Below are 25827 nucleotides of genomic sequence, written 5' to 3' on the forward strand. Positions count from 1 at the left end.
CGTGGGTCCAAACACCTGATTTCAGCTCCAGCGGGGCCTCTGGTAAGGCACTGACACTGGCCTCAGAGAGCCACACCCACCAGGCCTGGGCCTGCCCTGCCCATCCCACACCTGCGCACAGCAGGGCGCTTCCACCCATCCAGGCTCCCCAGGATGGGCCTGGCTCATAAGAGGTAGCAGGTCCGGCGCTACCAGCAGATCAGGGGCTGCAATGAACGGGGCCAAGGGGCCAGCAGACTGCAGAGGCCCCTGTGAAGACCGGATGAGGGGGACCGGGAGGACTAGAGAGATGGTCTCCGCGAGGAGAGTTAAGCAGAAGCAGATGTGGGTGGGGGCTGCCTGGAGGAGGTGACTCCAAGCCTCAGGAGGAGGACTGGGAGGAGAGGAGATGGGGCAGAGGTTGTCTGGGGGAGGGAACAGCCTGAACAGCAGGCAGGGAGGTGAGAAAGTAGGGGAGGGGAACAGCCTGCCCACCCGCCCAGGGGGCCCACACTCACACTCACTCCTGGTGCCTTGGGAAGGACTGGCGGAGCGTCCCTCACCCCCAGGGTGCTGAAGACACCACCCTTTGACCCAGAGCCTGGGGCCTCACAGCCCACACACATACCCATGGTCCTGGGACCCAGACAGACCCACTGGAGCCGGGCTTTGGGGATCTAGGGAGGGAATGGCCCTCAGAGAGATTTTATTGCCCCTCTACCCAACGAAGACCTTTAGGCTGCGTCCTGGAAACAGAATGGGAAGCAGCTCCAGCAGCGAGGAGGGGGGCAGGGGAAGGGGGCGCACAGCACAGTCAGAGCCGCGGGGGTGGGTCGGCTGCCATCCTTCCAGCAGGCCTCAACAGGAAGGAATGGCTTACGCTGCAGCAGGACAGCCTCAGGTTAGACACCAGGCAGCACTTCCTGACAATGGGAGGTCTCTAGAGGAGGAGTGGAGGCCCAGGTACTGTATGGGGGCAGGGCAGACAGACAAGCCCGGGCACCTGTCAGCGGGAAGCAGCCTTTCACAGGGGAGGGACCCAAGGACCTGAGCAAACCCAACCAGCCTGGAGAGTCTTCCGGAAGGCCAGCTGATGGGGTGGGGGTGGGAGTCAGCTGGAACCTGGCCCACCCAGCCCAGTGGGTGCTGGTCCTGGTGGGGCGGGGCAGGGCGGGCAGGCCCCCTCCAGGCTCGGGGAGCTTCTTGGCCATGGCTGGGGCCTCCAGTGCCGCGGCAGGGTGCACAATGGGGCGGCCTGACAGGACGGAAGCAGGGGTTCTGGGGTTGGTCCAGAGCCCCAGTTTGCAGCTCCCCACAGAGGGTGCGCCCCGCCACAGGAGGGGCTCTGCAGGCCCCACTGAGTTAGACCGGCTCTGTCCCCAGGACACAGTCCCCACCAGGTCCAACCCCACAGGGGGTTGGGGGACTTACTGGGCCCAGGGCCTGGTCACCAACCCCACCCTGAAGGCTCTGTAGAAGGGCCACCACTTCCAGGTTCCCAGCTGCCTCTGCCTGCGGTGGGGGGCGGGGGGGGGCGGTGAGGGAGAACGCGGGAGGGGCTGCCTCAGGGACTCGGACCAGCAACCTGGCCCTGAACCCCGCCTCCCACCCCCAGCGGCCCACCAGGCTGCCCTCCCACCCATGCACCAAGGACCCCATGACTCCTCCGTTGCCCTTGTCCCCACAGGTCTGGGCCCTGGGAGGGAACCTGGGACAGGAAAAGGGACGGCCCTCCCTCCCCTGTGGTTCCCGCATATGAAGTGCATCCACCCGGAGAGCAGGAGTTGGGCATTTGGGAAGGAGGAGCCAATGGAGCTGTCAGGGAGGCCTTCCTGGAGGAGGTGGCCTCAGAGGGCACTAGTGGTACTCACGACATGCAGGGCGCTGCGCCCATCATAGCCCGGCTGCTTCAGGTCGGCCCCCGCCTGCCACCATGCCCGCAGGCCTTCACAGTCTGCCCTGGATGCCAGCCTGGGAGGGGGAGCGGAGAAGGGGGAGCCGTCAGAGAGCGCTGGGCACCTGTCCATCTGCCCACCGGCACTTTTGCAAAGCCAGTCCCAAACAGCTGACCCAGCAGTGCCCGAGCCCTGGGGCAGGAGTGCAGGAGTCGCTGCGGGCCAGCTGACGGCCTGGAGTCTGGTTTCACTCAGCAAGGGTGACTGGGACTCAGGTCAAGGGTGCACACACGAACGCACATGCATGAGGATGCACGCACACGCGTGCACGTGCACACACACCCCACCGGCTGAGTGCCGCCCGCCAGTTTCATATTTCACAACACAGCTCTCCCTGGCGGGGCCCACAGAGGCAGGAGGAAAGTCTGAGGAGGCGGGGGATGGCCCTGGACCCAGCAGGCCGCATGGGGGGTCCTGGCTAGGAGGGGGCCTGGGCCTGCCTGCCCTAGGGAGGTGGCGGGGGACTCGTAGAGCACCTCCCAGGCCCTCGTGGGGTCGTCCGCATCCTCCCTTTGCTCTCAGACGAGGCCACTCCCCACCCTGGGACCAGGCAGGGAAGGGGTCCAAGCCAGGTGTGCTGGCCAGGGCAGCCGGGCAGGAAGGGCCATCCCCCAAGGGGGCCCTAGGGACTCCCTCTGGGTCAGGAAACGGCAGCAGCAGCCCCCAAAGCGGCGCTGGGTCATTCCTGAGGTGAATCATGCTGATGGCGCCACCACCCGCCCCGCCCCCAGATCTGCCCCCAGGCCTCTCGCGCTGGTTCCCACACACCCTCGCCTCCTGGAAGAGCCGGCCAAGGGCCCCCCGCAAATCCAGCCAAGCAGCTCAGGTCGGACGACCCACTCCCGTGGGAGCTGGCTGTCACTTCCCCCCTCTGCCTCTTTCCCCATCTGTCAACGGAGCCATCGAGGCCCACCTGGGGTGCAGCTCTGAACCAAGTCACCCCAGAAGTCCCTTCAGAGCCAAGACCCTCCCCGCCTGGGCCCCGCCACCATCCCGCACATCTGAGACCCCCCCGCCCCCCCTTAGCCCTGTCGGTGCTAAGAGGCAGGTCAGCCAGCAGGATTCGTCCCCCCAGGGACGCTGCACTCCAGGGAGGGAGGGGCTGAGGCTGGGGCCAGTGGGCTCTCTCCACCCCACTGTGTCTAGGACGGGGCCTCCAAGGCTCGGGGGTGGGGGGATGCTGGCCGGTGGGGACGAGGGGGCCAGAGCTTCAGGTCCTCTTCCTGGAGAGCAGGCAGCACGCCTCCTCACACCACAGCAGCCGCGGTCTAAGACACCGCCCTTGTCACCCAGCCCACGCCTGGGGGCTCTGACTTCCAAGGCGCTTCCAGCCCCCCGGCCTGCCCCCCCCACCCCACCCCCCCTCCTCGAGGCCTCAGACCCGCCCACGGCAGTCCAGGCTGGACACAGGAGGGGCTGGCGGGCGGGGCACATCAGCAGCGCCACGGGGAGGGGCCCAGGGGACGGAGGAAGGAGCGGAGGCCGGCAGCCCTGGGCCTGCCCCCTGCCCAGCCTACCACCACCCCTCCCGGGGCCGCAGCCCCCCCAGGCCTGCTTGGTGGTCACTCAGAGCGCCTGAGGTCAGAGTCCTGCTGGCAGCTGGCAGCCGAGCGCCGACCAGGGCAGGGCAGCTCCTGGGCCTGCGGTGTGTTCCCGCCGCATGGGGCCACGCTGAGCTCACCCCACGGGGGAGCGCGGCTGCGCGTGAGAGCTGCCGACTGCCCTGCCCCCACCCCGTCCCCCCAACCTCCCCAAACACAACCCAGGCTCCCCTCAGCCCACACCCAGGCCCCCTTCCAGCCGACCCCTCCACGGCCCTCCTCGAGCCCACACGCACGCACACCCTCACACGCGCCCCCTTGCTGGACTGCTCCCTCTGCTAGGAACGAAGCCCACCCTCAAGTGCTCCAAGGGCCCAGCTGGTGCACAATGGGCTCTCCCCGCTCTGAAGCCCGCGTCCTGGGAAGCACAGGTACGCCTGCGACCCTCACCTGCATAGCTCTGTCCCCGAGTCCTCCAGCTCCTGGGGGGACAGGCAGGCCCCAGCTGCCCGCAGCAGCCCAATGACACCCTGATGCCTGCCATGAGAAAGAGCGTGGTGACCGCCTGGACGCCAGCAGGGCCTTGTCCTGTGCCCAAGACCAGGAACCCACCCTCCCCAGACTAGGGCCACCCCACCTCGGTCCCCAGCACCCAGACCCACGCCCGGGGTGAGGGGGGTCAGTCAGCCCTGGCTGAGCGGCAACCCCATCCACAACCCCCCCCAGGCCCCGAGGCACTGCTCTGGGCGCCTGCGTATGGCCCACCCTGGAGGAGCCTCCCTGCCGAGCTCACACCCGCCAGGGCCGAGTCTGGGAAAACAGAATCCCTTGGGCCGGTAGTCTGCCCTTGGGGATGGGGTGGGCATGAGACACTGACGGAAGAACGTGGGTGTCAGGCTGGCCCGGAGCAGGGCCCAGAGGTCTGTGGGTGTCGAGGCACCTGTTCCGAGCCCAGGGAACAGAGAGCACAGAGCCCCGAGGCTGCCCCCTTCCCCAGTTTGGGGGTGTACCATCAACTGCATGGTCACCCCACTTTTAGGGAGCTGGAGAGGAGAGTGGGGTCCCCCCCAGAGCCCTCCAGGGTGAGGCCAGCCCCTCCAGGGCACAGCAGGGCCCGCTTGGGGGTGAGCCGGGAGACCGGTTCGGGAGGTGCCGTGACAGCCAGCTGGGGACGAGCGGGTGGGACCAGGATGGGGTGAGCTCACCATGCTACCACCCACACCCAAGCGTGAGCAGCAGAGTCTCCAGCCAGATCACCGGGCCTGGGCGCCACGGGCACACCCCACGCGCAGCCCTCCCCCTCTGTCCCCCGCCTGTGCTGAGAGCCCTTTGATGCTCCCAGGAGGCTGGGAGGGAGGGGCTACCCCACTGCCCACTGCCCCAAGGGTGAGGCGCCCCAGCCCAGGACTGAGCCGAGAGGTCTGGTGGCCTGGGCTCTCCATGAGACTCATGAAACCCCCAGAAATAACCCAGGGTCCTGCAGGCCGAGAGCCCCCTGGGGAGGGCCCAGGGCCTGTGGCAGACGCTAAACCGAGACCAGCTCTGCATTCGGAAACAGCAAGACTACAAGAGATGGAAAGCAAGGGCTGTGATCCCCATGTCCCAGACACACACTCACACCCGTGTTCACCAGTGCGCTCACGCTCACACACACACACACACACTCACACACACATATGTATGTGACGCCCCTCCCGGCTGCCGGGCAGGGCACGGGGAAACAGGTGGGAGAGGGGTCCCGCCCCTGCCCCTAGGTCTTCCCAGAAAGCTCCAGGCCTCGGAGCAATGTGAGCCCCTAGAACACGGGGCCAAGTGGCTACCAGGCCCCACCCGTGCCCATCCGCCGTGACTTCCAACTGTCCGTCAGAGCAGGAGAGGCCTGCCCCTCGGAGAGATGCCAGGCGGGCCTGGGAGGGCAAGGAGACGCCTGCCCCAGCAGAGGACACGGGTACAGGTGTTCACCAGCCCCAATGCCTGCTCCTCCGGCCTCGTGCTGGCTGGCTGCCCGCCCGCCAGGCCCAACCCCAGGGGAAGGGGTCAGAGCCTGTGACCCCGGCTCCCAGGTGGTGACCACCAGCTCGTGCGTTTTCCTTCACATCGATCCTCACACAACCCGCCCTGCAAGGTGCCGCCGCCCCAGCCTGCAGTGCACGTCACAGGTGAGTACACAGGGTGACCCCTCCAGGGGGCCCCAGCCTCTGGCCTTGGCTGCAGGGCAGGGGGCCTCTGCTCCTCCTTAGAAGGAACCAGACAGGCTTCCCTGGTGGTGCAGTGGTTGAGAATCTGCCTGCCAATGCAGGGCACACGGGTTCGAGCCCTGGTCTGGGAAGATCCCACATGCCGTGGAGCAACTAGGCCCATGAGCCACAACTACTGAGCCTGCGCGTCTGGAGCCTGTGCTCCGCAACAAGAGAGGCCGCGACGGTGAGAGGCCCGCGCACCGCGATGAAGAGTGGCCCCCGCTCGCCGCAACTGGAGAAAGTCCTCGCACAGAAACGAAGACCCAACACAGCTAAAAATGAATAAATAAATAAATTTATAAAATTAAAAAAAAAAAACCTACAAAAACAAAACAAAACTTCCATTAGAAGGAACCAGACGTCAGGTACCCACACTGCCTGCCCGGGGCCCTGGGGCCTCAGCAAGAGCTGAGCTCTGCAAGTCTCCACTTGGGCGGGGGCCCCCCAGAAAACCCAGGCTGGGGCCCTGCCTTAAAAGTTCAGGGTTTGTTGGATGGGGCCAGCTTGGGGGACCCCCCCACTAGCATGCAGGCTGAGCCTGCCCCCTTGGGGACCTGTGCTCACCCAGCCCAACGTCTGGCACTATGTCACCTGCTCTGTACGTGCTCCATCCCAGTGCTGGGCTGGGGGTTTCTCCCCTCGCCCCACCCCCAGCCCCTCAGGTGGAGGATGGAGGGAACACACATGAGACCCCTTGTGCTCTGTAAGCGTTTTTCTTGTCTAGAAATTCCGTGCCAGGGTCTTGCCGGGCCTGCCTGGCTCAGCTTGGAGGTCACCTCCAGGAAGCCCTCCCTGACCACCGTGCCCAGAGTCAGTCCTCCCAGTCTGGGTCCTGTTCACACCTGGCAAGGTCACCGCTAGTGCCTAGGGCCCAGCTGGAGGTGGGCGAGGCTCCAGGAAGCAGGCGTCCTTGGTCCCCCCTGGCTTTGCCTGGGGGTGCTGTGTGACCACCCGCACACTGAGGGCCCCCTCTGAGGCATCCCGGTCCAGGCCCTGCCCCACACGGCACCCCTGCCCGCACATCCGCCACAGTGCCCGCCCCCCGCAGCCCAGTACCTGCCCCTCACGGCCAGCAGCAGCGGGCTGAGGCCATCCCTGTCCCGTGCGTTCACGTCCAGCCCTCTCTGCAGCAGCATGGTGACCACCCCAGCCTGGCCCCCTCGGGCGGCCGAGTGCAGCGGAGTTTGACCACCAAAGTCCTCCAGGCTCAGGTCACTGCCCTGGGGCGAAGCATGGGATCGTCACCCACTGAGGGAAGGCCGGGCAGGGCCAGGTAGGCCACAGGGAAGGGACAGGGTCGGGGTGCACCCAAGGGGGGCCTGACACAGCCACGTGCCCCCCTCAGCTGCAGGGAGGCGAGCAAGCCCCGGCACAGGCAGTCCTGCCCACATCTGGGCAGCGCCCCAGCCCCCTGGGCCTGGTGCAGCTGGAGCTGGTCCCCGAGGGCGGGCAGGGGTCTCACCAGCTCTGCAAGCGCCTGCAGGGCCTCCCGGTCGCCGGCGTGGGCCGCGGCACAGGCCAGGCTGGGTGCCAGGGCATCCCGCACGTCATCAGCCTCCTGGGGTGAGGGGTCCGCAGCACCTTGGGACCCCTGCCGCTTCCTGGGGTCCCCAGCACCCCCAGGAGTGGGCAGGGCCAGGAGCAGGGGAACAGGTGGGCCGAGGTGGAGCGCAGGGCCCGTGGGAACCCTGCTGGCCCGCACACCGCGCCGGCAGTGAGTCCCAGGATGGGGTCCAGCGCCCCCTCAAGTCTCAACATGGTAAAAGAAAGGGGCTGGGCACCACATCTGAGGCCTACTCGGGACCCCCACCCCTGCGAGCAAAGTCCAGGCAGGACACAGGCCACCACCTGGCTCTGTCCCATCAGCTGTGTGACGGGGGCCTGCCACCCGCCCGCTGAGACCCACGTCCTCGCCTGCCTCCCCTGTGGGCCAGGAGGCAGGTGTAACTCATAGGGCACCTGCCTGGGGGAGGGTGGGAAGGGGTGCCTGGCCCTCCCCAGAAGGAAGGGTCGCCTGGCCCCGGTGCTGGGAATTCCAGGGGTCGCCTAACAGCTCCCCAAGGCGCCAGAAGGCTGGGGGTCCCGTCAGAGGCCCCCGTAGGCATCCCCGCACCAGGCACCACGGCGGGGCCTGACCCCTCGAGTCACTTAGGCCCGAGGCATCCACTGTAACGACAGGCCGCACACGTCTGGCTACTGCCCATCCCTGGCAAGCAGGTTAAGCTGCTGCCACTCTCCACTCTCCCACCCTCACTCTGCAGAGGGGAAACTGAGGCACGTGGTGTGACCCGGGTCAGCAACGGGACACAGTGCCTGTCTCCTGCCAGGCGCACCAGGTCTGGACACTTCGCCCAGAGGCCGATGCCGGGGGTGGTGGTGAGGTGGGGCATCAGAAGGCCGCAGTCACCCCCGTGAGCCTGGCCCAGCTTGAATCTCAGATCCCAGGCCCGAAAGCAAGTCCTCGGTCCCTTCCTGGGCCTGGGCACCCTGGCTGGGAAGTAAAGGAGCTCCAAGCCTGGCCCCTCTTCCCTGGGAGACCCAGAGCAGACACCTCTCTCCTGCCAGCAGCAGGACGGACGGAGCGCCCATGGTGCCTGAGAGCGCCCCCTTCACGAGGCAGCCCTGCACCAGGGCCAGTAGGCCCGGCCCGGCTGCCCCCCGGGTGAGCGGCCACGTTCTGAATACTGTGTGCACGCTGCAAGGGCCCCTCTCCACTGCCTGGCCACTTCCCACACACTGGCCCACGAGTCCCTGCAAACCCTCCCCACTGTGGCCCCGAGCCCAGAACCAGTTCGTGCCTGGTGGTTTTCTGCTCCCGGCACCAAAATGCCAGGGCACAGGAGCCCATCCCTCAGGGACCCACCGCCCAGACACCCTCGCCCACGCTGGACAGTACCTGGCTCAGACCGAGGAGCTGGGCGACCCCGCGGCCCAGCGTGCTGCCCCGCAGAGAGGGCCGGAGCTCGTCCACAGCAGGCGGCGTCATCTCCCCGCGCAGGTCCCTGGCCAGCAGCTGCCGGGGGAGCGCACGGAGAGCCGGGCCAGCTGCATCAGGGCCCGGACCCAGCAGCCCAGACCAACCTCGCAGGCCAGGCACCCCAGGCCCCGGGAGAGGGCTGCCCCGGGCCTGAAACTCCTCCCTCGGGCTCCATGCCTGAGGCCGGAGCCTAACCGCAGCCAGATCCCCACACCAGGCCAGCCCCACCCTCCAGCCCTCCAGCTCAGGGTCTCCCGGGGCCCCTGTGGCCTCTGCCCAGCCCCAGGGCCCGGGGACAGCTGTGTCTGAGGCCAGCCTGAAAAGCAAGAGGGAGGGGATACCCTGGGAGCAGCTAGGGGATCCTCGGCCCAAGCCAGACCTGGGGCTCCTCGAGGTGAGGACAGGCAGTGCCCGGGCTTGGGGTTGGCAACCGATCGGGGGAGCCCCCCGTCCCCGCCCCCCTTCCAAACCCAGGCACACACCCCCCGGACTGGGCCCCACCGCCCACCAGTGCGGGCCCGGGTCCCCAGCCGGAGGGCCACGCACCTCCTTCCTGCCATCCAGGCTCAGCCCCGGCAGGCCAAGCACATACGACAGCTTGGCCAGGGCCGCCTCCGATGTCATGTCGGAGCCTGAGATGGTGCCGGCTCCCGCCAGGGCCTGCAGGAACGGAGGCGCAGGCGGACGATGGGGCATGGGGTCACAGCCGGACTTGCCCCTGCCCTCCCTCCCAAGGCCTCGGTGTCCCCGCCCCACCGTGCCAGCGCCATAGTCCGAGGTGACGGCGCCCTGAAGGCAGTGGGTACAGTTGACGATGAGTAGGCCTCGTTCAGCTGCCGCCCGCAGCTCCTGAAGCAGGTCGGGCTTGGTGGGCCCGTTTCCCGAGCCGAAGGTTTCCATGACCACACCCTTTAGAGGGGGCTGCAGGAACACCCGGACCTGCGGGGGCCGGGAGGCGAGAGTCAGGGGCCTTGCTTCCTGCTCCAGCGATGGGGACCAACAGGCTGGCCCTGCACCCTCGGTGCCTGCCACGCTCCCCAACACAACCCCCAAAGGGACCCTTGTCCCCTTCTAAGTGTTAAGGCCACAAACACCGTGGAAATGGGTCAGAGGTCACAAGGAGCCACTGGAGATGAGAAAGGACCATCGGAGGTCTCACGGAGTGATGGGCCCCCCATCCCAGCTGGGCCACCACACTGCCCCTCCCGGCCCCCTGGCCCCTCCATCCGGCCCAAAGCTCTGCCCCGTCTGACACACAACAGGTGATGCTCCCAGCAAGCCAGTGTGTGGGGAAAGGGCCCTGCAGGTAACACACACGTGCAGGGTTCCGCTTAAACCAGGGTGCTGCGCGCACATCCCACGAGGCCACAAGGCTCCACTCAGAAGACAGAGGGTGGGGGCTTCCCCGGTGGCGCAGAGGTTAAGAGTTCACCTGCCAGCGCAGGGGACACGGGTTCAAGCCCTGGTCCGGGAAGATCCCACATGCCGCGGAGCAACTAAGCCCGTGCGCCACAACTACTGAGCCCGCGTGCCACAACTACTGAAGCCCGCACTCCAGAACCCATGCTCTGCAACAAGAGAAGCCACCGCAATGAGAAGCCCGCGCACAGCCATGAAGACCCAACGCAGCCAAAAATTTAAAAAAAAAAAAAAAAAAATAGAAGAGGACGGGGCCTGGGGTTTACCTCGAACAAGGATGGTCCCCTCAGAGGCCACCCTGCGGGGACACCTGTTGCCCAGCTCAGCCATGCCCTGTGTCAGCACAGTTGGGCACAGCCCAGAGGCCCCAGGGCTGAGCACTGTCTGTCCCTGAACCTGCTGCACAGGGGGAGCCCAGGGGCCAAGCTGCTGGCCTGTGCAGCAGGCATCCAGCCCTCTGGCTGTGCCCCCATCAGAGCCTTTCAGAACCGCCATCGGCTCCCTCTGCTTCTCCAGGTAGAGGCCAAAGGTGAAAGCAGACGTGTTCCTGGCAGATACCCGGGAACGGGGAGACTGGAGACCAGGACCCGCTGCCGGACAACGCTCACCACCAGCAGGCCCTGCCCCGACGGCCCGGAAGTCCCTGTCGAGTCCCCTGGGGGTCCCGTCCCCCTGCCTGAGCCTGGCCCAGCTTATGGCTCTGCACTCCCCCAGCTACAGCATGTTCTAGAAAGACTTCACAGGCCAGCATGTTTTCCCAGAAGGAGCCTGTGCGGCTCAGCCCCACTTAAGATGGCAGCCTCGTGCAGTGACCTCTGGCTACTACACGACGTGAGACCCGTGCATGGGCTCCGGCCACCAGCCCCTGGGACGACCCTCATCTTCGAGGGCAGCCCTCACTGGAGCGCGCCTCCAGCAAACCCCTTCTGGTCCCATCGCGGCTCTGCCCCGTCCGTCCCCAGCGCCCTGGGAGGAGAGCAGGCTCCAGTGCACAGACTGCGGCCCAGAGGCTAAGGGCAGCCTGGTGCCGGCCCACCCCGGGTAGAGGGACACACCTGGGAAGCCTCGTGTGTCAGGTAGAAGAGGGGGCTGCAGTGCCCCGCCGGTCACAGCACTGAAGCAAGCGTGTTCTGAGCCCCCTGCAGCCCCGCACTCGGCGCCAGTGATGCCCAGAGACGCTTTTACCCGAGACCCTCCATCCAACTGGCAGCCCAGCGTCTGGGCCTGGCTCACTGCGCAGGATGGAGGCAGGCACCGTGTCCGCCCCAGGGACAGCTGGTGGCCAAGGGGTGGACGGCAGGGACCACCAGAGCAGCCACAAGAAAGCAGAGTCCAGGGCCACACTCCATCAGCCTCAGAGGAGCCCTCGGAACCCGGCGCTGCGACGTCCGCGGGGACAAGCCCAGTTCACAAATAAGGTGAACGGGCTGAGAAGGCAGCAGAGGGGGTGCAGGTCCCAGTGACACGAAGGTGGGGAGGGGAGGGGGTACAGGAGGCAGGCACCGCGGGGGCTGAGCCGGGGTCCCTACCAGGGAGGCGGGGATCCCAGGGTAGAGGCGCAGCAGGCCCACGTCGCGCTCCATGCTGCTGTGCACCACCAGCCGGCCCTGCCCACGGACCCTCCGCACCAGCTCCCGGTTGACTGTGAGGACAGAGGGACCAAATGCACACCTTCCGGCCATCTGCAGGCCACGGCCCCGGCCCAGCCTCCCCGGACCCCCCAGCCTCCGTCTGGTGCCTCCGGAGTCCCGTCTCCTGCCCCCTCTCCCAGCTCGCTCAGGCGAGGGGCGCAGCTCCAGCCTGAGCCAGCCCCCGTGGCGGGCGTGGGGTCCAGGGGGCGAAGAGGACCCTGCAGGGACGGAGGCCTCCAGAGCCCAGCAGGAGAGGGGAGAGGGCAGGTGGAGGAAGGGCCTTCCAGGCAGAGGGCACAGTACGTGCAACGGCGAGAAGCACAGCAGACGGGGCAGAGCCGGGGGATCACCAGGAGTCTGCGATCCTGGGTCCCAGGAGCAGTCGGGGCAGCGTCCTGTGACCAGCCAGCCTCACGTGCCCCACACTGGGCACCGACCTGGCCCACGGCCCAGCAAGTCAATGAGTGAATGAATGAATGAGTCTTCCGGATCCCTAATCTTTGGGGAAAGAAAACCTCCATCTCACTCACCCCAAAGTCTCAGAGGCCTAACGTGAGCCCAGCCTGCTCTCCACGCCCAGGGTGGCTCCTGAGCCCCGTGGAGAGTGAAGGGGGCAGTTACGTGGGGTCAGTGCGCGCCATGCAGAGAACTCCCCAGAGGATCAGGCTCCCCGTGGGTCTGAAGGCTGCTGCTCTGCGGGGACAAAGCCACAGCGGCCTCCCAGCCCTCCTGCTCCACCCATGGGCAGGGGACAGGGGGCAGGGGTCTGGGCAGCAGGCCTGGCCTTTGACCCTCAGGAGCCCGGCGCTGAGCCCAGGGTCCCATTCTCTCGGCCCCTCACACGTGGCAGCCTTGAGCAGGCAGAGGCCGGGCTGGGGGAGCAGGTACCGAGGAGACCCCGTTGTCCAGCCCAGGGAAACTGAGGCCCAGGGAGGGAAAGGGCCTTGCCCAAGGCTGCCCAGAGTCAGGTGCAGAGCCCGGAGGGGAATGGGGGCTCCAGGACCCCTGCCCAAGGCTCCTCCACCACCCCGGTCCCGTGGAGGGGGGTGCAAGCCTGCAGGCCTCCTGCTGTTTCCACCAGAGCAATTCTCATATGATAATAAACTGAGGAACGTTCCAGACACGTGCTGCCCTTTCACGGGGAGCTGGGAGGGTGGGAGACGCGGGGGCTCTGGGGGACGGGCTTGGGGGGAGGGCGGCCGCAGCATCTGTCAGCAGCGAGAGGCGTCCTTCAATTTCAGGCCCCGGCCCCAGCTGGGCGAGCAGATAAGACAGTGGCGGGTGGGAGTGAGGCCACCAGCCAGGAGTTATGGCTGCAGAGGGGGGTTTATGGAGACAGAGAGGGCCCGCGCCCCGCCGCCCGGCCAGCCCATCCCCCTCAGAGCCCATGGGACCCCAAGTCCTTCCACCTGGGCCTACTGGACACCAGGGGACCGCTGTCCCCATGCGCAGAGGGGCCGAGAGGAAGGAAGGTGGTGTGAGGACCGTCCCTGCTCTGTCCTAACAGTGCCACCGCAGGGCCACGCAGCGGAGCCCGCGTGCACAGGGAACACTGAGTCCCGCGTCCCCTTCAGCTACTGGGACCCCGCTGGCCCGAGCCTGTCGGCCTGACTCCCCCACCCTGGGGCCAGGCCTTCCGCACAGCGAGGACCTGGGGCTCCTGGAGGCCCAGTGTGACCGCACATGCCTCATCCACTCAGGGAAGGGCGGGGCCAGCACCCACCCCCCACCTCCCACCGTGCACCCCTCCTCACGCGGCACAGCTCCCGCTCCTGAGCCCCTCACCCCTCATCTGTAACGGCCTCACAGAGGGGAGGGAAAATGCAACAAAAAGCAGTGAGAGGGCGCCGGCCGCCCCAGTGCTGGTGTTGGCCCCCAGCTCCCCGCCTCCCCAGGGGCCCCGCCGGGCACACCCCGGGCAGAGGCTGGTGTTTCTCAGCGCCAGGTGCCGGGACCAGCCCGGGGCCCTCACACACCACACGGGCACCCTGGCTGGGGGGACACAATCCTCCTGGGATCACGGGCTTGGGGGTCCAAGGGCGGCCTCTCCTCTCGGGGCCAGCCTCAGCCCCACGCCCGTCCAGCCGCCCGGCCCAGCCCACAGCAGCGTGCCCTGCACCTCAAGGCCGGCCCGGGCTCAGCGTGGCACAGGTAGGGACCTGGGGATCCAGGGTGAACTCCACACCTGCCAGTGGGCTGCGTCCTGGGAGCTCCCCTCTGAGCCCCAGAGAAGGTGTGACTCAGCCCCCACGGGGGAGGCAGGCCTGCACAGCAGCCGCCCCCTCCTTCCCGCCCACTCCTCCTTCCTCAGCTGGCTGGCACCGGGGCAGGAGGGGCTGAGTGCCACTGCCCACCACAGCAAGGAAGCGATCCATCTGCCAGCACCAGCACATGGGCCACCTCCTCCAGGAAGCCTTCCTGACTCTGGCCCTCAGCAAGCACAGGGACCCCCGCCTGGCCCCCAGAACCCGGGCGTGCTATACACACCTTAGACGCACTGACCGTTCTGGGCCTTACCAACCCCCGGGGCGCTCCAGCAAGCAGGGTGGGTGGGCAGGGGGAGGGAAATGCAGGGTAAGACCCCCAGAATGAAGTCAGGGCTTGGGGCCGCAATGCCTCCCTGCATGGTCCTTCCCTCCTCCTGCTGTAGCCCCACAACCGCCTGGCAGAGGTCCTGCCCGCCACCACGCCTGGATGCCCGCGTCTCGAAGGCACAGGGCTGGGGCGGGTCTCTCACATTATAGGACCAGCCCCCCAACCCCAGAGAGGGCCTGCTCCTCCGGCTGCTCTCCAAGGACAGCTCGTGCCCCCCCACCCCCACCCCAGGGCCTCTCCAGGCTCTCAGTCCTCATCACCTTCCTAGGAAAGCCCCTGCGGGTCCCTGCCTGGCTCAGGACATTCCAGGAAGCCCTGCCCCTAGGAGGTCAAGGCCCCGGCTGCCCACAGCCCACCCTCCCCAGGGCTTGATCTGCGCTTCCTTTCAGGGTGCGGAGGGCCCTGCTACGGCAGAAGGCCTCTCATGCTGGCCTTCTGGAACTGCCCCCTCCAGGCTCCCACGGGTCCTGCCCGCATGGGCGAGGCCACGGAGCCCTCCTGAGGGGCCGGGACGACGCAGGCAGGCAGTCCAGGGAGAAGGGCTGCCTTGGTCCTGCCCTCTGTGTGGCGAGCCCGGCTCCGAGCAAGGCTTCAAGGGCCCTACATTCCCCCAAAGGAAGACGGGCTCTGCCAGGCCCTGGAGGCCCCCAGAAGGGTCCTGGGGCAGGATCCCACCGCTGGAGGGGTGCGGACAGGCGTCCAGGCCCAACACCTGCCCCAGGACCCCCCGGCTTGGTCAGGAGGAGACACGGGGGGCGAGGGGGCAGCATGTAGACGGCAGGGGCTGGGCGGACAGCAAGGCCACCGGAGCGAAGCCGTCACGCCGCCTTGCGGAGGGGCAGCCGGTGCCGGGCGGGAGTCGGAGGGGTTGGCCACGCCCACGGCGGACCCGGAGGGGGGCCGGGGGGCCCCGGAGACACACAGGAGAGCGGACACCCCGGGTGGAGAGAGTCTCCACAGCCATGAGGGCGGCTGAGCCGGGTGAGGCCTGAGCACCAACCCAGCAGCGCTCGCCGAGGACTGGGCCGGAGACGGCTTCTCAGCAGGGCCAGCGTCGGGGGTTCTCCGGGGTGGGGGGCTCAGGGTCCACCACCCACGGGAGGCGTCGGGCAGCCCCACGACGGGGGCTGGGCGGCCTGCCAGGCCCAGGGCACGGAAACGCCCCTGAAAGTCCCCAGGACGAGGTCGCACTACCAGAACCACGTCCCCGGGAGGCCGAGGTGAGTGGCAGAGCCACTGACCGTCACTGAGGGACTCCTGGGCCACGTGCCTGGGGAAAGGCACAGGAGGCTGATCGCCCGAACGCGGCCCCGCCCGGGACGGCCCCCCGGCTCAGAGCCGGGGTTACCTGCGGGGGCCCCACCCTCTGAGCAGCGCCCCCCGCCCCCGGCTTCTCCGCAGCCCAGGGCAGAGCCCCGAGCCGTGGTCTCCCGCCCAGGAGCCCCGCGCAGTCCCCACTGCCCCTCCCTGCTCGCTCACTTGTGACGTCAGCGCCCACGGTGGCCAGAGGCGGCAGGTGGGGGGAGCAGAAGGCCGCGAACCTGCGCGTGTCCACCTTGGTCGCCCGGTTGCCCCGGAACAGCTGGTTCTGGAAGAACAGGCAGACCTGCGGGGGCGGGGTGCAGCTCAGCGCCGGGCAGCCCCTGCCCTGCTCAGGAGCTGTCCCCGTGGGGCGCGCTGGGCGCCTCGGCGGCGAGACAGGCCCCGACGGCGTTCCGTGAAGGCCCTCCGCAGGGCGGGCGACCCCCTCCCAGGGCTCCTCTCCCCGTCCCCTGAGCTGTGAGGGGGGATCTTGTAAATGTCTCCCTGCGTCACCACGTGACCAGGAAAGACGAGGAAAAAGAGCCGCTCCACAACCACGCCCGTACGACGTACTGATGGAAACGTACACACGCACGTATGTATGTAGTGTAAATAAACATATACCATATCATAGGTGTGAGACAACTTAAATATACGTAAACCACACATATATATATATATGACCCGGAGAAAATCCACCACGCTGCCAGCAGCAGACGTCTCGGGGGCTGAGAGGCAGTGACTGTTTCCTGCTGCCTTCTCTGTTTTCCCATGTTCTCTACGGTGACGGTGTACTTCACGTTCAAGGGGAAAGACAGATCTTTAAAGCCTGCCAGACGCCCCCCCACCGTGTGTCCCCCTGAGCACAACACCCCGAGCCCCGGGCCTGGGTCCCCAGGAGCACGCAGGGAGGAGGGAGGAGGGAGGAGGCGGTACCTCGGGGATCACGTACTGGCCAGCCAGCAGCAGGGCACCCAGCAGGTTCTCCCGGCCGTCGTTCCACAGGGCATGGATGGGCACCTGGGGGAGAGGCCACGGAGAGGAGAGGGGCTGAGGCTCCGGCAGCGTAGGAGGGACTCAGTGCGGAGCCCGGGCAGGGTCCAGGAGAGGCGGCAGGCAGGCTCGGGGCGGTGGGGACCGCTGCTCGGGGAGCTGCTCCTGCTGGCCATGCCAGTCTGGCCCGCACCCCAGCACCCTCTGCTCCCCGCAGGCCCCAGTGCCCGCTGCCGGAGGCCGGCCGATGGGCTCCTGCCCAGGGACCCGCCACTGCCCAGCCCAGCTCCCTGGCCCTGGGGCACAGAGGCCCTGCTCCCTCACTGCCCCGGCCAGTTCTGGACCGGGTGGGCAGAGGGTGGCCAAGAGCTGACCATGGGTGGAGGCGATGGCCAGAAGCCTCACGCGGGGCCTCCGAGCACCGGGTCCCAGACCTGCTCCCGTGTCTACGTGGAGACCAATGTCTCCAGGGCTGACTCTGACCCGTACCCAGATCCCCACCACTCCTGCCCAGGAAGGCAACAAAGGGCTGGACTGCTGCAGGGTGTGCAGACGGGCCGGCTGGGCAGGGGTGGGCCCAGGGCCTCCAGAGGAAGAGCCCTGGCCTGGGGCCACAGTCCTGGGTCCTCATAAGGGGTGTGGCAGCGGACCAGCAGCCCCGGGCCTTGAGCCTCAGTCTCCCCTGCGTTATAACAGGGACGCTCCGTCAGGGCCAGCGCGGGGGTTAGAAGAGCACAAGCGCGATCCTTCCCGGGGCCAGCAGTGCTCATAATCCTGCCCTTCATCCCTTGGGGGAGGCCTGATGGCGACCTACACCCAGGGGCTCAGGAGCGTCTGGGAAGAGCCAGGGTCAGCCTGCACCCCATCCCTCCACTTGAGCTCCGAGTGGGACGTGCTCGGCAGCAGTGGGGTGTGTGCGGTGCGGCCCTGGGCCTCCCCTGAGTGGGGCCGCCCCACCGTGACACCCGCAGGGACCGTGGACAGAGCAGGGCAGGCAGCCGGGTCGGCACCTGGCCACGGAATTTCCCGACCTCTGACCCCAGGGAAGCCTCCCCAGGGCCTTGGGGAGGGCTGGCCCGATGGCGCCACCGCAGGCAGCCTCTGACGCAGGCCCTGACTGGGGTCCAGGCTTCCCCCACCCCCCCCTTCAAATCCAGCAGTTTTCTAGAATATTCCACCTGTTGGCTTTGGGGGTTGTGCTGGGTCAGGGTGAGAGAGGAGGGGGTAGCATGTGCCCAGGTGCCCAGGGATGGCATCGGTGGGAACCACAGTGGGAAGAGGAGAGCGACAAAGGGAGGGCAGCTGGACAAGGCCGGCAGCAGGCTGTGGACCCACCCCCGGGGTGGCAGGGCTGGCACCAGGCAGGACCAGGGCATTGACCAGCGCCGGCCGGCTCAGGCAGCGCAGGAACCAGCCCGGGGAGCTGCCGGACCGAGCAAGGAGCCCGGGGACCCGCCTGGGCCCCCAGCAGCGCTGAACTGCCCTGTGGCCTCAGGAAGGCCCTGACCTTATGCCCACTGGGCAGCCCGGGGTGTTACCTGGGCACCAGTGAGGATGACAGTTTTCTGCAGGTTTTCCAGCATGAAGGAGAGCACGGAGGCGGCGAAGGCCATGGTGTCGGTGCCATGGATGACCACAAAGCCGTGGTACTGCCCGTAGTGTCTCTGCAGGAGGGGCGGCGAGCTCAGGCAGGCCTGGCCTCCGGGGCCACCAGGAAAAGGAAGGTAAGGGCCCCACGTGCAGCTGGAGGGACCCGGGTCGCCGCTGGCCGGGGAAGCCCACTGGAAATGGAGCTTCTGCCTGGAGTGCCGGCGCCCGTGCTCTCCTCGCGCCCAGGACAGCCTTCTCCCGTCCCCTCGGGCCTCCCCGCGACACCCCTCGCCCACGAGAGAACTCAGGTCGGGGTCTCTGAACATTCTTATCTGAGGAAGGGAAGGTCCCCCCCGTGCAATGCCCGGTCTGGGCTCCCGAGCACACTGGTCAGCTCCGTGCTCCTGGAGGGCCCCTTGCTCCGTGACCACTGCCCCTGGGGCAGCAGGGGCTGCGCGGTGAGCAAGCCCACCAGCCTCTCGGTCCAGTGGGAGGGCCAGGCGCGGACACAAGCGATGGGCACAAGGCACAGCCAGTGCTGGGAGCTGGATGTGACACGGGAGGTGGGAAGGTGCCTCCAGGCGCACAGGCCACCTCTGCAGGGATGCACCCCCGGCCACCACCTCCTAGCGGGCAGCCACGGCTGGGCCTCAGTGGGCAGCTGGCCCAGGTTGTGGTTGCGAGGGGCACGGTCCCGGGAGACAAGGGGACCATCCCTCGTGGCCCATTGAAAGACCAAGCCAGGCTGGGCCCATAGCTGCAGGGGAGCCGAGCCACGTGGCGGGCTGGGGCGCCCTCTGCTGGCCACACAATGAATCTGCGCGTGGCTGGCCTCTGCAGCCAGGACAGCAGTCCTAGGCGTTCAGAGAAGCGGTCAGGCGCCAACTGTAGGATGCTGCGGGCCACAGAGCAGGGAGACTGCCCCAGATCACGGCTACGGACATTCAGAGACACAAGGGCCGGGCCCAGGGCCTCACGTGGCCCCAGGCGCTCACCGTGAGGGGGTGAGGCCCCAGAAGCCGCTCTGCCCCAGCAGAAGGAGCCAAGCGTGGAACTGGGGCCAGCGCCCAGCTGCCAGGAAGGGGCAGGCTGTGTGACAAGCCTCTCTGCGGGCAGCGGGCTTTCTTAAGGGAGGAAGGTGAGAAATGGGCCTGGCGGGGGCCAGGCTTGGGCAGGAATGGGGGCTGGCGCTGGTGGCCTGGGGAGGACGGGGAAGAAAGCTGATGGCGGGCGGCTCGGGCTGCAGGTAAGGCGTCCACACTGTGTGTAAACCACAAGGCCCGTGCAGGCTCCGTGCCCTTCTGTGGGCCCTAAATCCACGAAGACTATACGGTCTAGGGTGGGCGTGGGCACGGGGTGGACAGAGTAGGGGTGGGCCAGGCATGAAGTCTGCAGGGAAGCGCTGCACGTCTCAGCCCAGGGTTCTAACTGGGACAAACTGACGGAACAAATCGAGACGGCCACCCGGGCCACTTCCTCGCCGGGAAAGCGGACGTGGCCCTCGATGCCCACCCTCATGGGTGCAGGTAAAAGGGCCTTGGGAGCCTTGCAGCTGAGGTGCGACCCACTTGGCTCCTGGCCCCAGCCCCGCCCACACTCCCCTGTCACCTCACCTCGATGGTCTGGGCGATCTGAACCCACTCGGTGATGGTCATGTCACTGGAGTCGAAGAGAGGCTGGCACTCCAGCACCGTGTACATGACCCTCTGCTCGGGGCAGGCGGGGCTGGCGGGCCTGCAGGAGGTGGAAAGCAGGCTCGCACTCTGCGCCCGCTCGCACGGCGGCCCCGCTCCCTTCTGCCCAGCCAGGCCCCCGCACCCAGGGCCGTGGCCGCGGGCTCTGCATCCCCACCGGCTCCCTTCCACTTGAGGCCCCAGGAGCAAGGACCGTGGTCCCCAGGAGGGGCCGAGGACAGGCCAGGCCAGGTTGCTCCAGAGCAGTGTCTCCTCCCCTCGGTGAGCCAGGACGACCCTGGGAGGAGGGCTGCTGGCAGGAGGGAGGTCAGCGACCGCGAGGGCAACTACCCGCTCAGCCGGTCAGCAGTGAAGAGCACCGGGCAGCCCGGGCCACGAACTGGGAAACAGAGGGACCTTCACGAGGAGGGGACACCTGGGACCAGCCCTTGCCTCTCCTGACGGGCTTGAGTCCCCACGGGGCTCCCTTGAAAGGGGGCTGTAGTCAGTTCTAGAGCCATCAGAGCGGGAGCCCGCGGGGGCGGCATCCTCTAGCAGCTCGCCATGGACACACCAAGAAGCCACAGCCTGGCAGGGGCCAGTCTCAGGGTGCCCCCCACCCCATGACAGCTGGCCACGGTCCCCGGCCGGGACCCCAGAGGAGCCGACACTCACGGCAGCACTAAGGTGTCCTCGGGGAGCCCACAGGCCCGGGCGTGGCCCTCGTCGTGGAGCATGGGCAGCGCCCTCAGAACCGCGGCCAGGCCCCTCCCAGGGACGAGCACTGCAGGCCAAGTGGCGCGGGGAGGCGGGGTCAGAGGTGGGTGGCCACACCCCCAGCACCGCCCCCTCCCTCCCCACTGGGGGCCAGGCCCCGGCAGGGGTGGGGGGCTGGGAGCTGGCTGGGTGAGCTCTGGCCCCCAGGGAAGTCAGAGGCTGGGCAGACGGGCCTGCAGCTGCCCCGGGCCCTGGCAAGGATGGGCAGCTGCCCCGTGTCGGGACTGCTACTCTCACCCAGACAGCCCCGGGGCTCCGCCACCGAGGCTCAGGGGGCCCTGGCCCTCTCACAACTCGGACACACGTGCCCACTCTTCTTTCCCCCCTTCCCAGAACGTCCACACTGCTCTGCCCATGGACACGCTGTTGGCTCTGCCTGGAAGTCCTCTGCTCCTTTCCGCTTCTCACCCGGCAGGTGCTTCATCCCAGCTCAGGATACCACTTCCAGGAAGCCCTCCTTGATGTCCAGATGCTGGTGCCATTCCCACACGCTCCCCGTTACCCTTTTTCCCTACCTGGACTGTGTGTGACACCTTCAGGGTCCAGCCCAGGCCCTCTGCCTGCAGCCTCCATGTCCAGAAACCTGCATCTAAGGAGGCACTGGGCAGAAATGGTGTGTGTTCTAAGAAAACCCTAAGAAGTCACAAGTGTTTCCTGGAAACAAACAACTCCTCAGCAAAGGCTCCCAGAAGAACCTTTGCACTGGGGCCCTGGCTTTTTGTCCCACCCTGCTCCCTGCAAGCTCCATGACCTTGGGCAAGTCGACTAAACTTCTCCAGGCATATGCACCCCTCACTGAGGTTCTGTTGGGCGTCTCCCACGTGCCTGGCTACATCGAACACCTGGACACAGAGGCGAGAACAGCAGGGTCCTCCCTCGAGAAGCACCCTTGGCTGAAACATGTAAGACCTTCAGGACCAGGGTCAGTGGTCACCCTGGGCGACGATATTGCTCCCAGCCTTCACCCTCTGCCCAGTGTATCAGTCTCCCGCTGCTGCGTAATAAACTGCCCCAAGTAAATCCCAGGCCCAGATCGTGCCAACCCCCAGTGAACACAGTTGCGTTGGCCCAAGGATGTTCGTGGTGCCGTCTCCCCAGCCAGAGGAGACCCAAGGGGGAGCACCTTGAACAGCCCCCCCACCCAGGAAGCGCCCTTTAGGGGCTCCATATGCTTTGCTGCAGGAGTGACGGGGCTCAGTAGACAGAGGGGACATCCGTGTGTGACTGCCAGCCCGGCCACCCTCCCGAGATGCCTGAAGTGTGACCAGGCACACACCTGCCTCCACAAAGGTCTGGACTCGCCAGCCCTGACGGCAAGGAGGCCCGAACTCCAGACCCTGGGCGTTGAAGGAGGCTCAGAGTCGCCCACCCTTCTGCGGCAGGCCCCCAAAGGTGTCCCCTCCTGACCCCCAGGACCTGAAATGCGAAGTCTTTGCAGCCGTGACTGAGTTAGGGTCCTGGGATGATGAGATGATGCTGGTTTATGCGGGTGGGTGCTGAGTGCCACCACACGCATCCTTGTAAGACAGAGGCAGAAGAGAGCTGACACCCAGACAAGGCCGTGTAAGGACAGAGCAGAGACACGAACACAGCGGCCTGCAGGATGGAGCATCTCCCGAGAGATGCTTCTGCTGCTCTAGGCCCCCGTTTGTGGTCATGAGTCAGGGCGGCCGCAGGAAGCCCGCACGCCACTCTTCACTCCAGCTGCCCTCCCAGTGGGTGGCACTGGGGTGTCCATGTAAACCTGGGGATCCACTGATGGGGCAGGTGATGTGCACGGTCACCTCCACCCAGAGCGAGGCTATTGCTAGTGGACGGTGGGGCACTGGCTTCCGGGGACACTCCACGCCTCAGGGCGGCAGGAAGGTGCAGGGCCAGCGAGCCCCACACGGCCCAGACCCTGGTGTCCCCGCCTGGGGAGCGTGTGGGTGGGCAGGCAAAACCAGCCCAAGAGAAGGCTAAACCCTCCTTCTGTTCTATTCGCTCTGTGCAAAATTCTGCCAACACATCATCACACGAAGCAGCCAAAAGTGTGGGGAAAACAGCCTTGAGGGAGGGTCAGGAAGTCAACGAACAAAAAATATTTTTCTGGGATTTGTAATGTTCTTGGCTTTTAAGAACTAGCAGTTTGTTGTGATTTCCTTCGTCATTCTAAATAAACACCTGTCCCCCCCCCCAACATAAAACAAAAAAAAGGGGACTTCCCTGGCAATCCAGGGGTTAAGACTTCCACTGCAGGGAGCGTGGGTTCGATCCCTGGTCAGGGAACTAAGATCCCACGTGCTGCGTGGTGCAGCCAAAAAAAAAACTAACAACAACGAAACAAACAAACAAATAAATAAACACCTGCTTTCTCATCTAATTCTGATTTTGTAAATTGTATTCTCTCTCTTAGCACGGGCCGCCAAGCTTCAGGCCCTACAAAAGCAGAAGCCACCCTGCCGGGGCCCTGTCCCCAGGCCGTGCAGGCAGGGAGCTGAGTCACTGGCAGCGGCCCCACCAGACACACTCATCTGTAAGCGCCGTCCCAGGACAGCCGTCCCAGGACAGCTCAGGCTATAAAACGGTGAACTTGAGAGCGTGTGGCAACGTGCTCAGGAAGGGGGTCTAGGCCAAGGGCACAAGAAGCCATGGACGTCACCCCTGCGGATGAGGCTTGGCTGCCAGGCCCTCCGGTGGCCTCCTGGGATGTCCTGGCACCTTCAGCTGCCAGGCTCCGAGGCTCTACTCACCCTGCCACCCCCGCCAGGAGCCAGGCCCACGAGGGGCGCTCAGGGCGTCAGGGCCCCTCAGCCGTCATGCTGCTCGGCCTTGGGCTTGGGGTTATCGGCTCATTTGGGATTCACGATGTCCCTTGACCAGTGACATCGTCCCTGAACTCAGAGAGGGGATGGGTGAGGGGCATCCCTAGCTGCCACGGCCTCTGCCCTCCCCTCGCCATCCTGACCTTTGGCAGGGCTCACGTGTGGGGCGTCGAGTGCCCTGCAGGCCACTGTTTACCAGCAGGCGCAGAAAGGCTCCCAACAGCGACAATACAAACAGCTTTGCCGTGGCCGCCGCTCACCGCCCCCGCCCGGGCCGGAGCCCACGTCAGCAGTGCCAGGCGAGTTAATCATTGACGCCCTCCGGATCAGAATTCCCGGGCAGGAGGGGCCTGGAGTGTCTGCGTCCCCCCAGCCCCCCGCCGGGCTCAGAGAGGGCAGAGGCCAGCAGAGCGCGGCGGCCCAGCGGGCCCAGGCCTGGTTCCTCCATCCACGTGGCTCCTTCCCCAGCCTGGGGTGCTGTCCTGAGGTCTCGTGGGTGGCTCCTGCCTGTCCGGAAGGCGCTCCCACCGCACCCCATCTTTCTAGAGTCAGTCTCCAGATCACCTTCCAGACGTGGGAGTTTACATCCTCCCTGGAAAATGCAGCGCCTGGGAGAGTGAGCCTAAGGGGCCCCGGGGAGCTGGGGGGGCTGTGAGGGGACACGACGCAGTGCAGGTGGGATCCAGGTCAGAGCCTGCAGCCTGGACCCTGGAGAACGATGAGTCGAGCTCGGTGGAATCTCAGCATCACAGCTGGCCAGGTGCCAAGCCTGGAGGGGCAGCGACAGGGGTGGGACGGGGCCCCAGGCAGTCCAGGGATGCAGACAGGGCCGACCACTCCCCTCTCTCTGCCCCAGGCCTCGGGCAGCACGGGGCAGACTCCCCAGCAGCCCGGGAGGAGCAGCTGGGGGGAAGGGGGTGAGGGGGTGTGGAAACCACGCTCCGCACCCCTGAGCCCCTCCAGGACAGGGCTCTGTGGGGGTCTGAGTCCTGGGGCCCAGCACGGAGTGGGCCTCAAGAGACGTCTGTGGATTGGCAGCCGGGGTCGGGGGGTGGCACGAACAGGCCCAGAGGACCCAGAAGCAGTTGCTGGAGCGAGAAAGTGCGAGTGGCATCTGGGTAGCTGCTTCAGTGGAAACGGCGGCCAGGAGGAGAGGGCTGGGGAAGTGGCCCCAGGACCAAGGGCAAAGACGAACGTCCTGTTAGCATGGGGGGCGGCGGGGCGGAGGCGGGGCAGCTCTGGCAAGGCCCCCGCTGTGGGGCTGGCAGAGGATCTGAGTAGGGGGACACTCCAGGGCCAGGTGTGAGGTTGCCCTGGGTGTGAGGACAGCCCGGACAGGCACCTGGGGCCAAGGAGGGAGCCCGGGGGGGCCTGTGTGGAGGGCACAGACAGTGTCCACTCTCCCGGGCGTGCTGGAACATTCTGGAGGTGTGTGCAGTCCTCTTCCCACCCCTGCAGGGCCCCAGGCTCCCCAAACCCGGTCCCTGCCCGAAGGTGCTCTGCCCGGCCTGGGGGCACCCCTGCCCCAGCGGCCCGCAGAGCTCAGCGCCCGGCCCAGCAGTCACCGCCTCGCGGACCGACTCAGGCCAATGTCACAGGGGCAGAGAAACGAAACGCCCAACCTGCCCGGACTCCTCGTGCACGTGAACACTTCCCAAAGGTGTCTGGTGCCCGCTGCCCGGCCGAGCCCGGGCCGGGAACAGCGGGGAACGGCTGGGGTCGCCTCGCAGCCGCTCGGTGGTCCCGAGTGAGGGGCCTCGGCAGACTCTGAACACCTGCCCACCGGCTTGTCTGTGCGGGGAAGGGCGCTCAGACAGACGCCACGGTGGTCGCGGCTCGGCCCCGGGAGAAGCCGGCGACAGCGCGGGGGAGAGGCTGTGCCCCCGGGGGAGGCTGACCGCCCACCGGGAGCGGCGGGGTCAGGTGCGCGGCACCGCGGGGCCTGGCGACCCCCGACAGGTCAGAGGGCGCGCGCACGACCCCCACCCCAGCCCCGGTGCCCGGACGCCGGCACCCACTCACCGCCGCGCTCGCTCCGCATGCCGATGGTGCCGCCGGTGTAGATGGCCAGGAGCCGCCGCTCGGGTTCCGTCGCGCGCGCCATGCCCGTGAGCCAGGGGACCGGGGACCGGGGGGACTGACGGAGGCGGCGGGGCGCGCAGAGGGCAGCCGGGGGGAGGGGCGGAGCCTGCCGGGGGCGGGGCGGGGGAGGGCGGCACCTGCGGGGGGTGTGGAGGGACCTGCCTGGGGGCGGACACTCGCCGGAGGGTCGGGGCCTGTCCCAGGATGGGGGGAGGGGGGAGGGGCGGGGCGGGTCCGGTCCCGGGTTGGGGGATAGGGGACAGGTCCCG

The 25827-nt window shown here is 67.1% G+C and overlaps 2 protein-coding genes across 14 annotated transcripts in view; one reads left to right on the forward strand and one right to left on the reverse strand.

Moving 5' to 3' along the window:
- Positions 1-25827, forward strand: part of LOC309655671 (uncharacterized protein) — a gene marked incomplete at its 3' end in the record, with an annotated part of 193088 nt that overhangs the window by 3128 nt on the left and 164133 nt on the right. For 5 of the 8 annotated variants that reach the window (XM_082451112.1, XM_082451113.1, XM_082451109.1 and 2 more), the window contains one exon: positions 2666-3513. In XM_082451112.1, coding sequence (XP_082307238.1) covers positions 2666-3513 — 848 coding nt within the window. Of the gene's footprint in view, positions 1-2665; positions 5635-25827 lie in introns of those variants that run through there. The other 3 variants (XR_014260921.1, XR_014260922.1, XR_014260920.1) reach the window with 2 other exon arrangements.
- ASPG (asparaginase) lies at positions 648-25626 on the reverse strand. 6 transcript variants are annotated; one of them, XM_082451034.1, is made up of 16 exons: positions 25499-25626; positions 20571-20679; positions 19836-19956; positions 18171-18296; positions 16576-16659; positions 15817-15943; positions 11641-11753; positions 9449-9631; positions 9239-9352; positions 8612-8728; positions 7178-7273; positions 6772-6935; positions 3926-4012; positions 1851-1950; positions 1411-1491; positions 648-945 (listed from the first exon to the last, which is right to left on the reverse strand). In XM_082451034.1, the coding sequence occupies exons 1-16, from the start codon at positions 25578-25580 to the stop codon at positions 877-879; spliced, it is 1773 nt and encodes a 590-aa protein (XP_082307160.1). In that variant the 5' UTR covers positions 25581-25626; the 3' UTR covers positions 648-876. The 6 variants fall into 6 exon arrangements, with proteins under 6 accessions (XP_082307160.1, XP_082307163.1, XP_082307159.1 ...); XM_082451033.1 differs by lacking the exon at positions 648-945 and adding an exon at positions 963-1234; XM_082451037.1 differs by lacking the exon at positions 1411-1491.

This window comes from Balaenoptera physalus (assembly GCF_965194825.1).
Source record: "Balaenoptera physalus genome assembly, chromosome: 2".
NCBI lineage: Eukaryota > Metazoa > Chordata > Mammalia > Artiodactyla > Balaenopteridae > Balaenoptera > Balaenoptera physalus.

Bases quoted from the DNA above. Each gene is read 5' to 3' on its own strand.
- ASPG (XM_082451033.1), bottom strand. From the start codon at position 25,580: ATGGCGCGCGCGACGGAACCCGAGCGGCGGCTCCTGGCCATCTACACC. The intron at 9,632-11,640 runs GTAGGGACCCCG...CGGCCCCCGCAG, and splicing joins CTGGGATCCCCGCCTCCCTG to GTCCGGGTGTTCCTGCAGCC. The intron at 9,353-9,448 runs GTGGGGCGGGGA...CCGTTCCTGCAG, and splicing joins CGGACTATGGCGCTGGCACG to GCCCTGGCGGGAGCCGGCAC.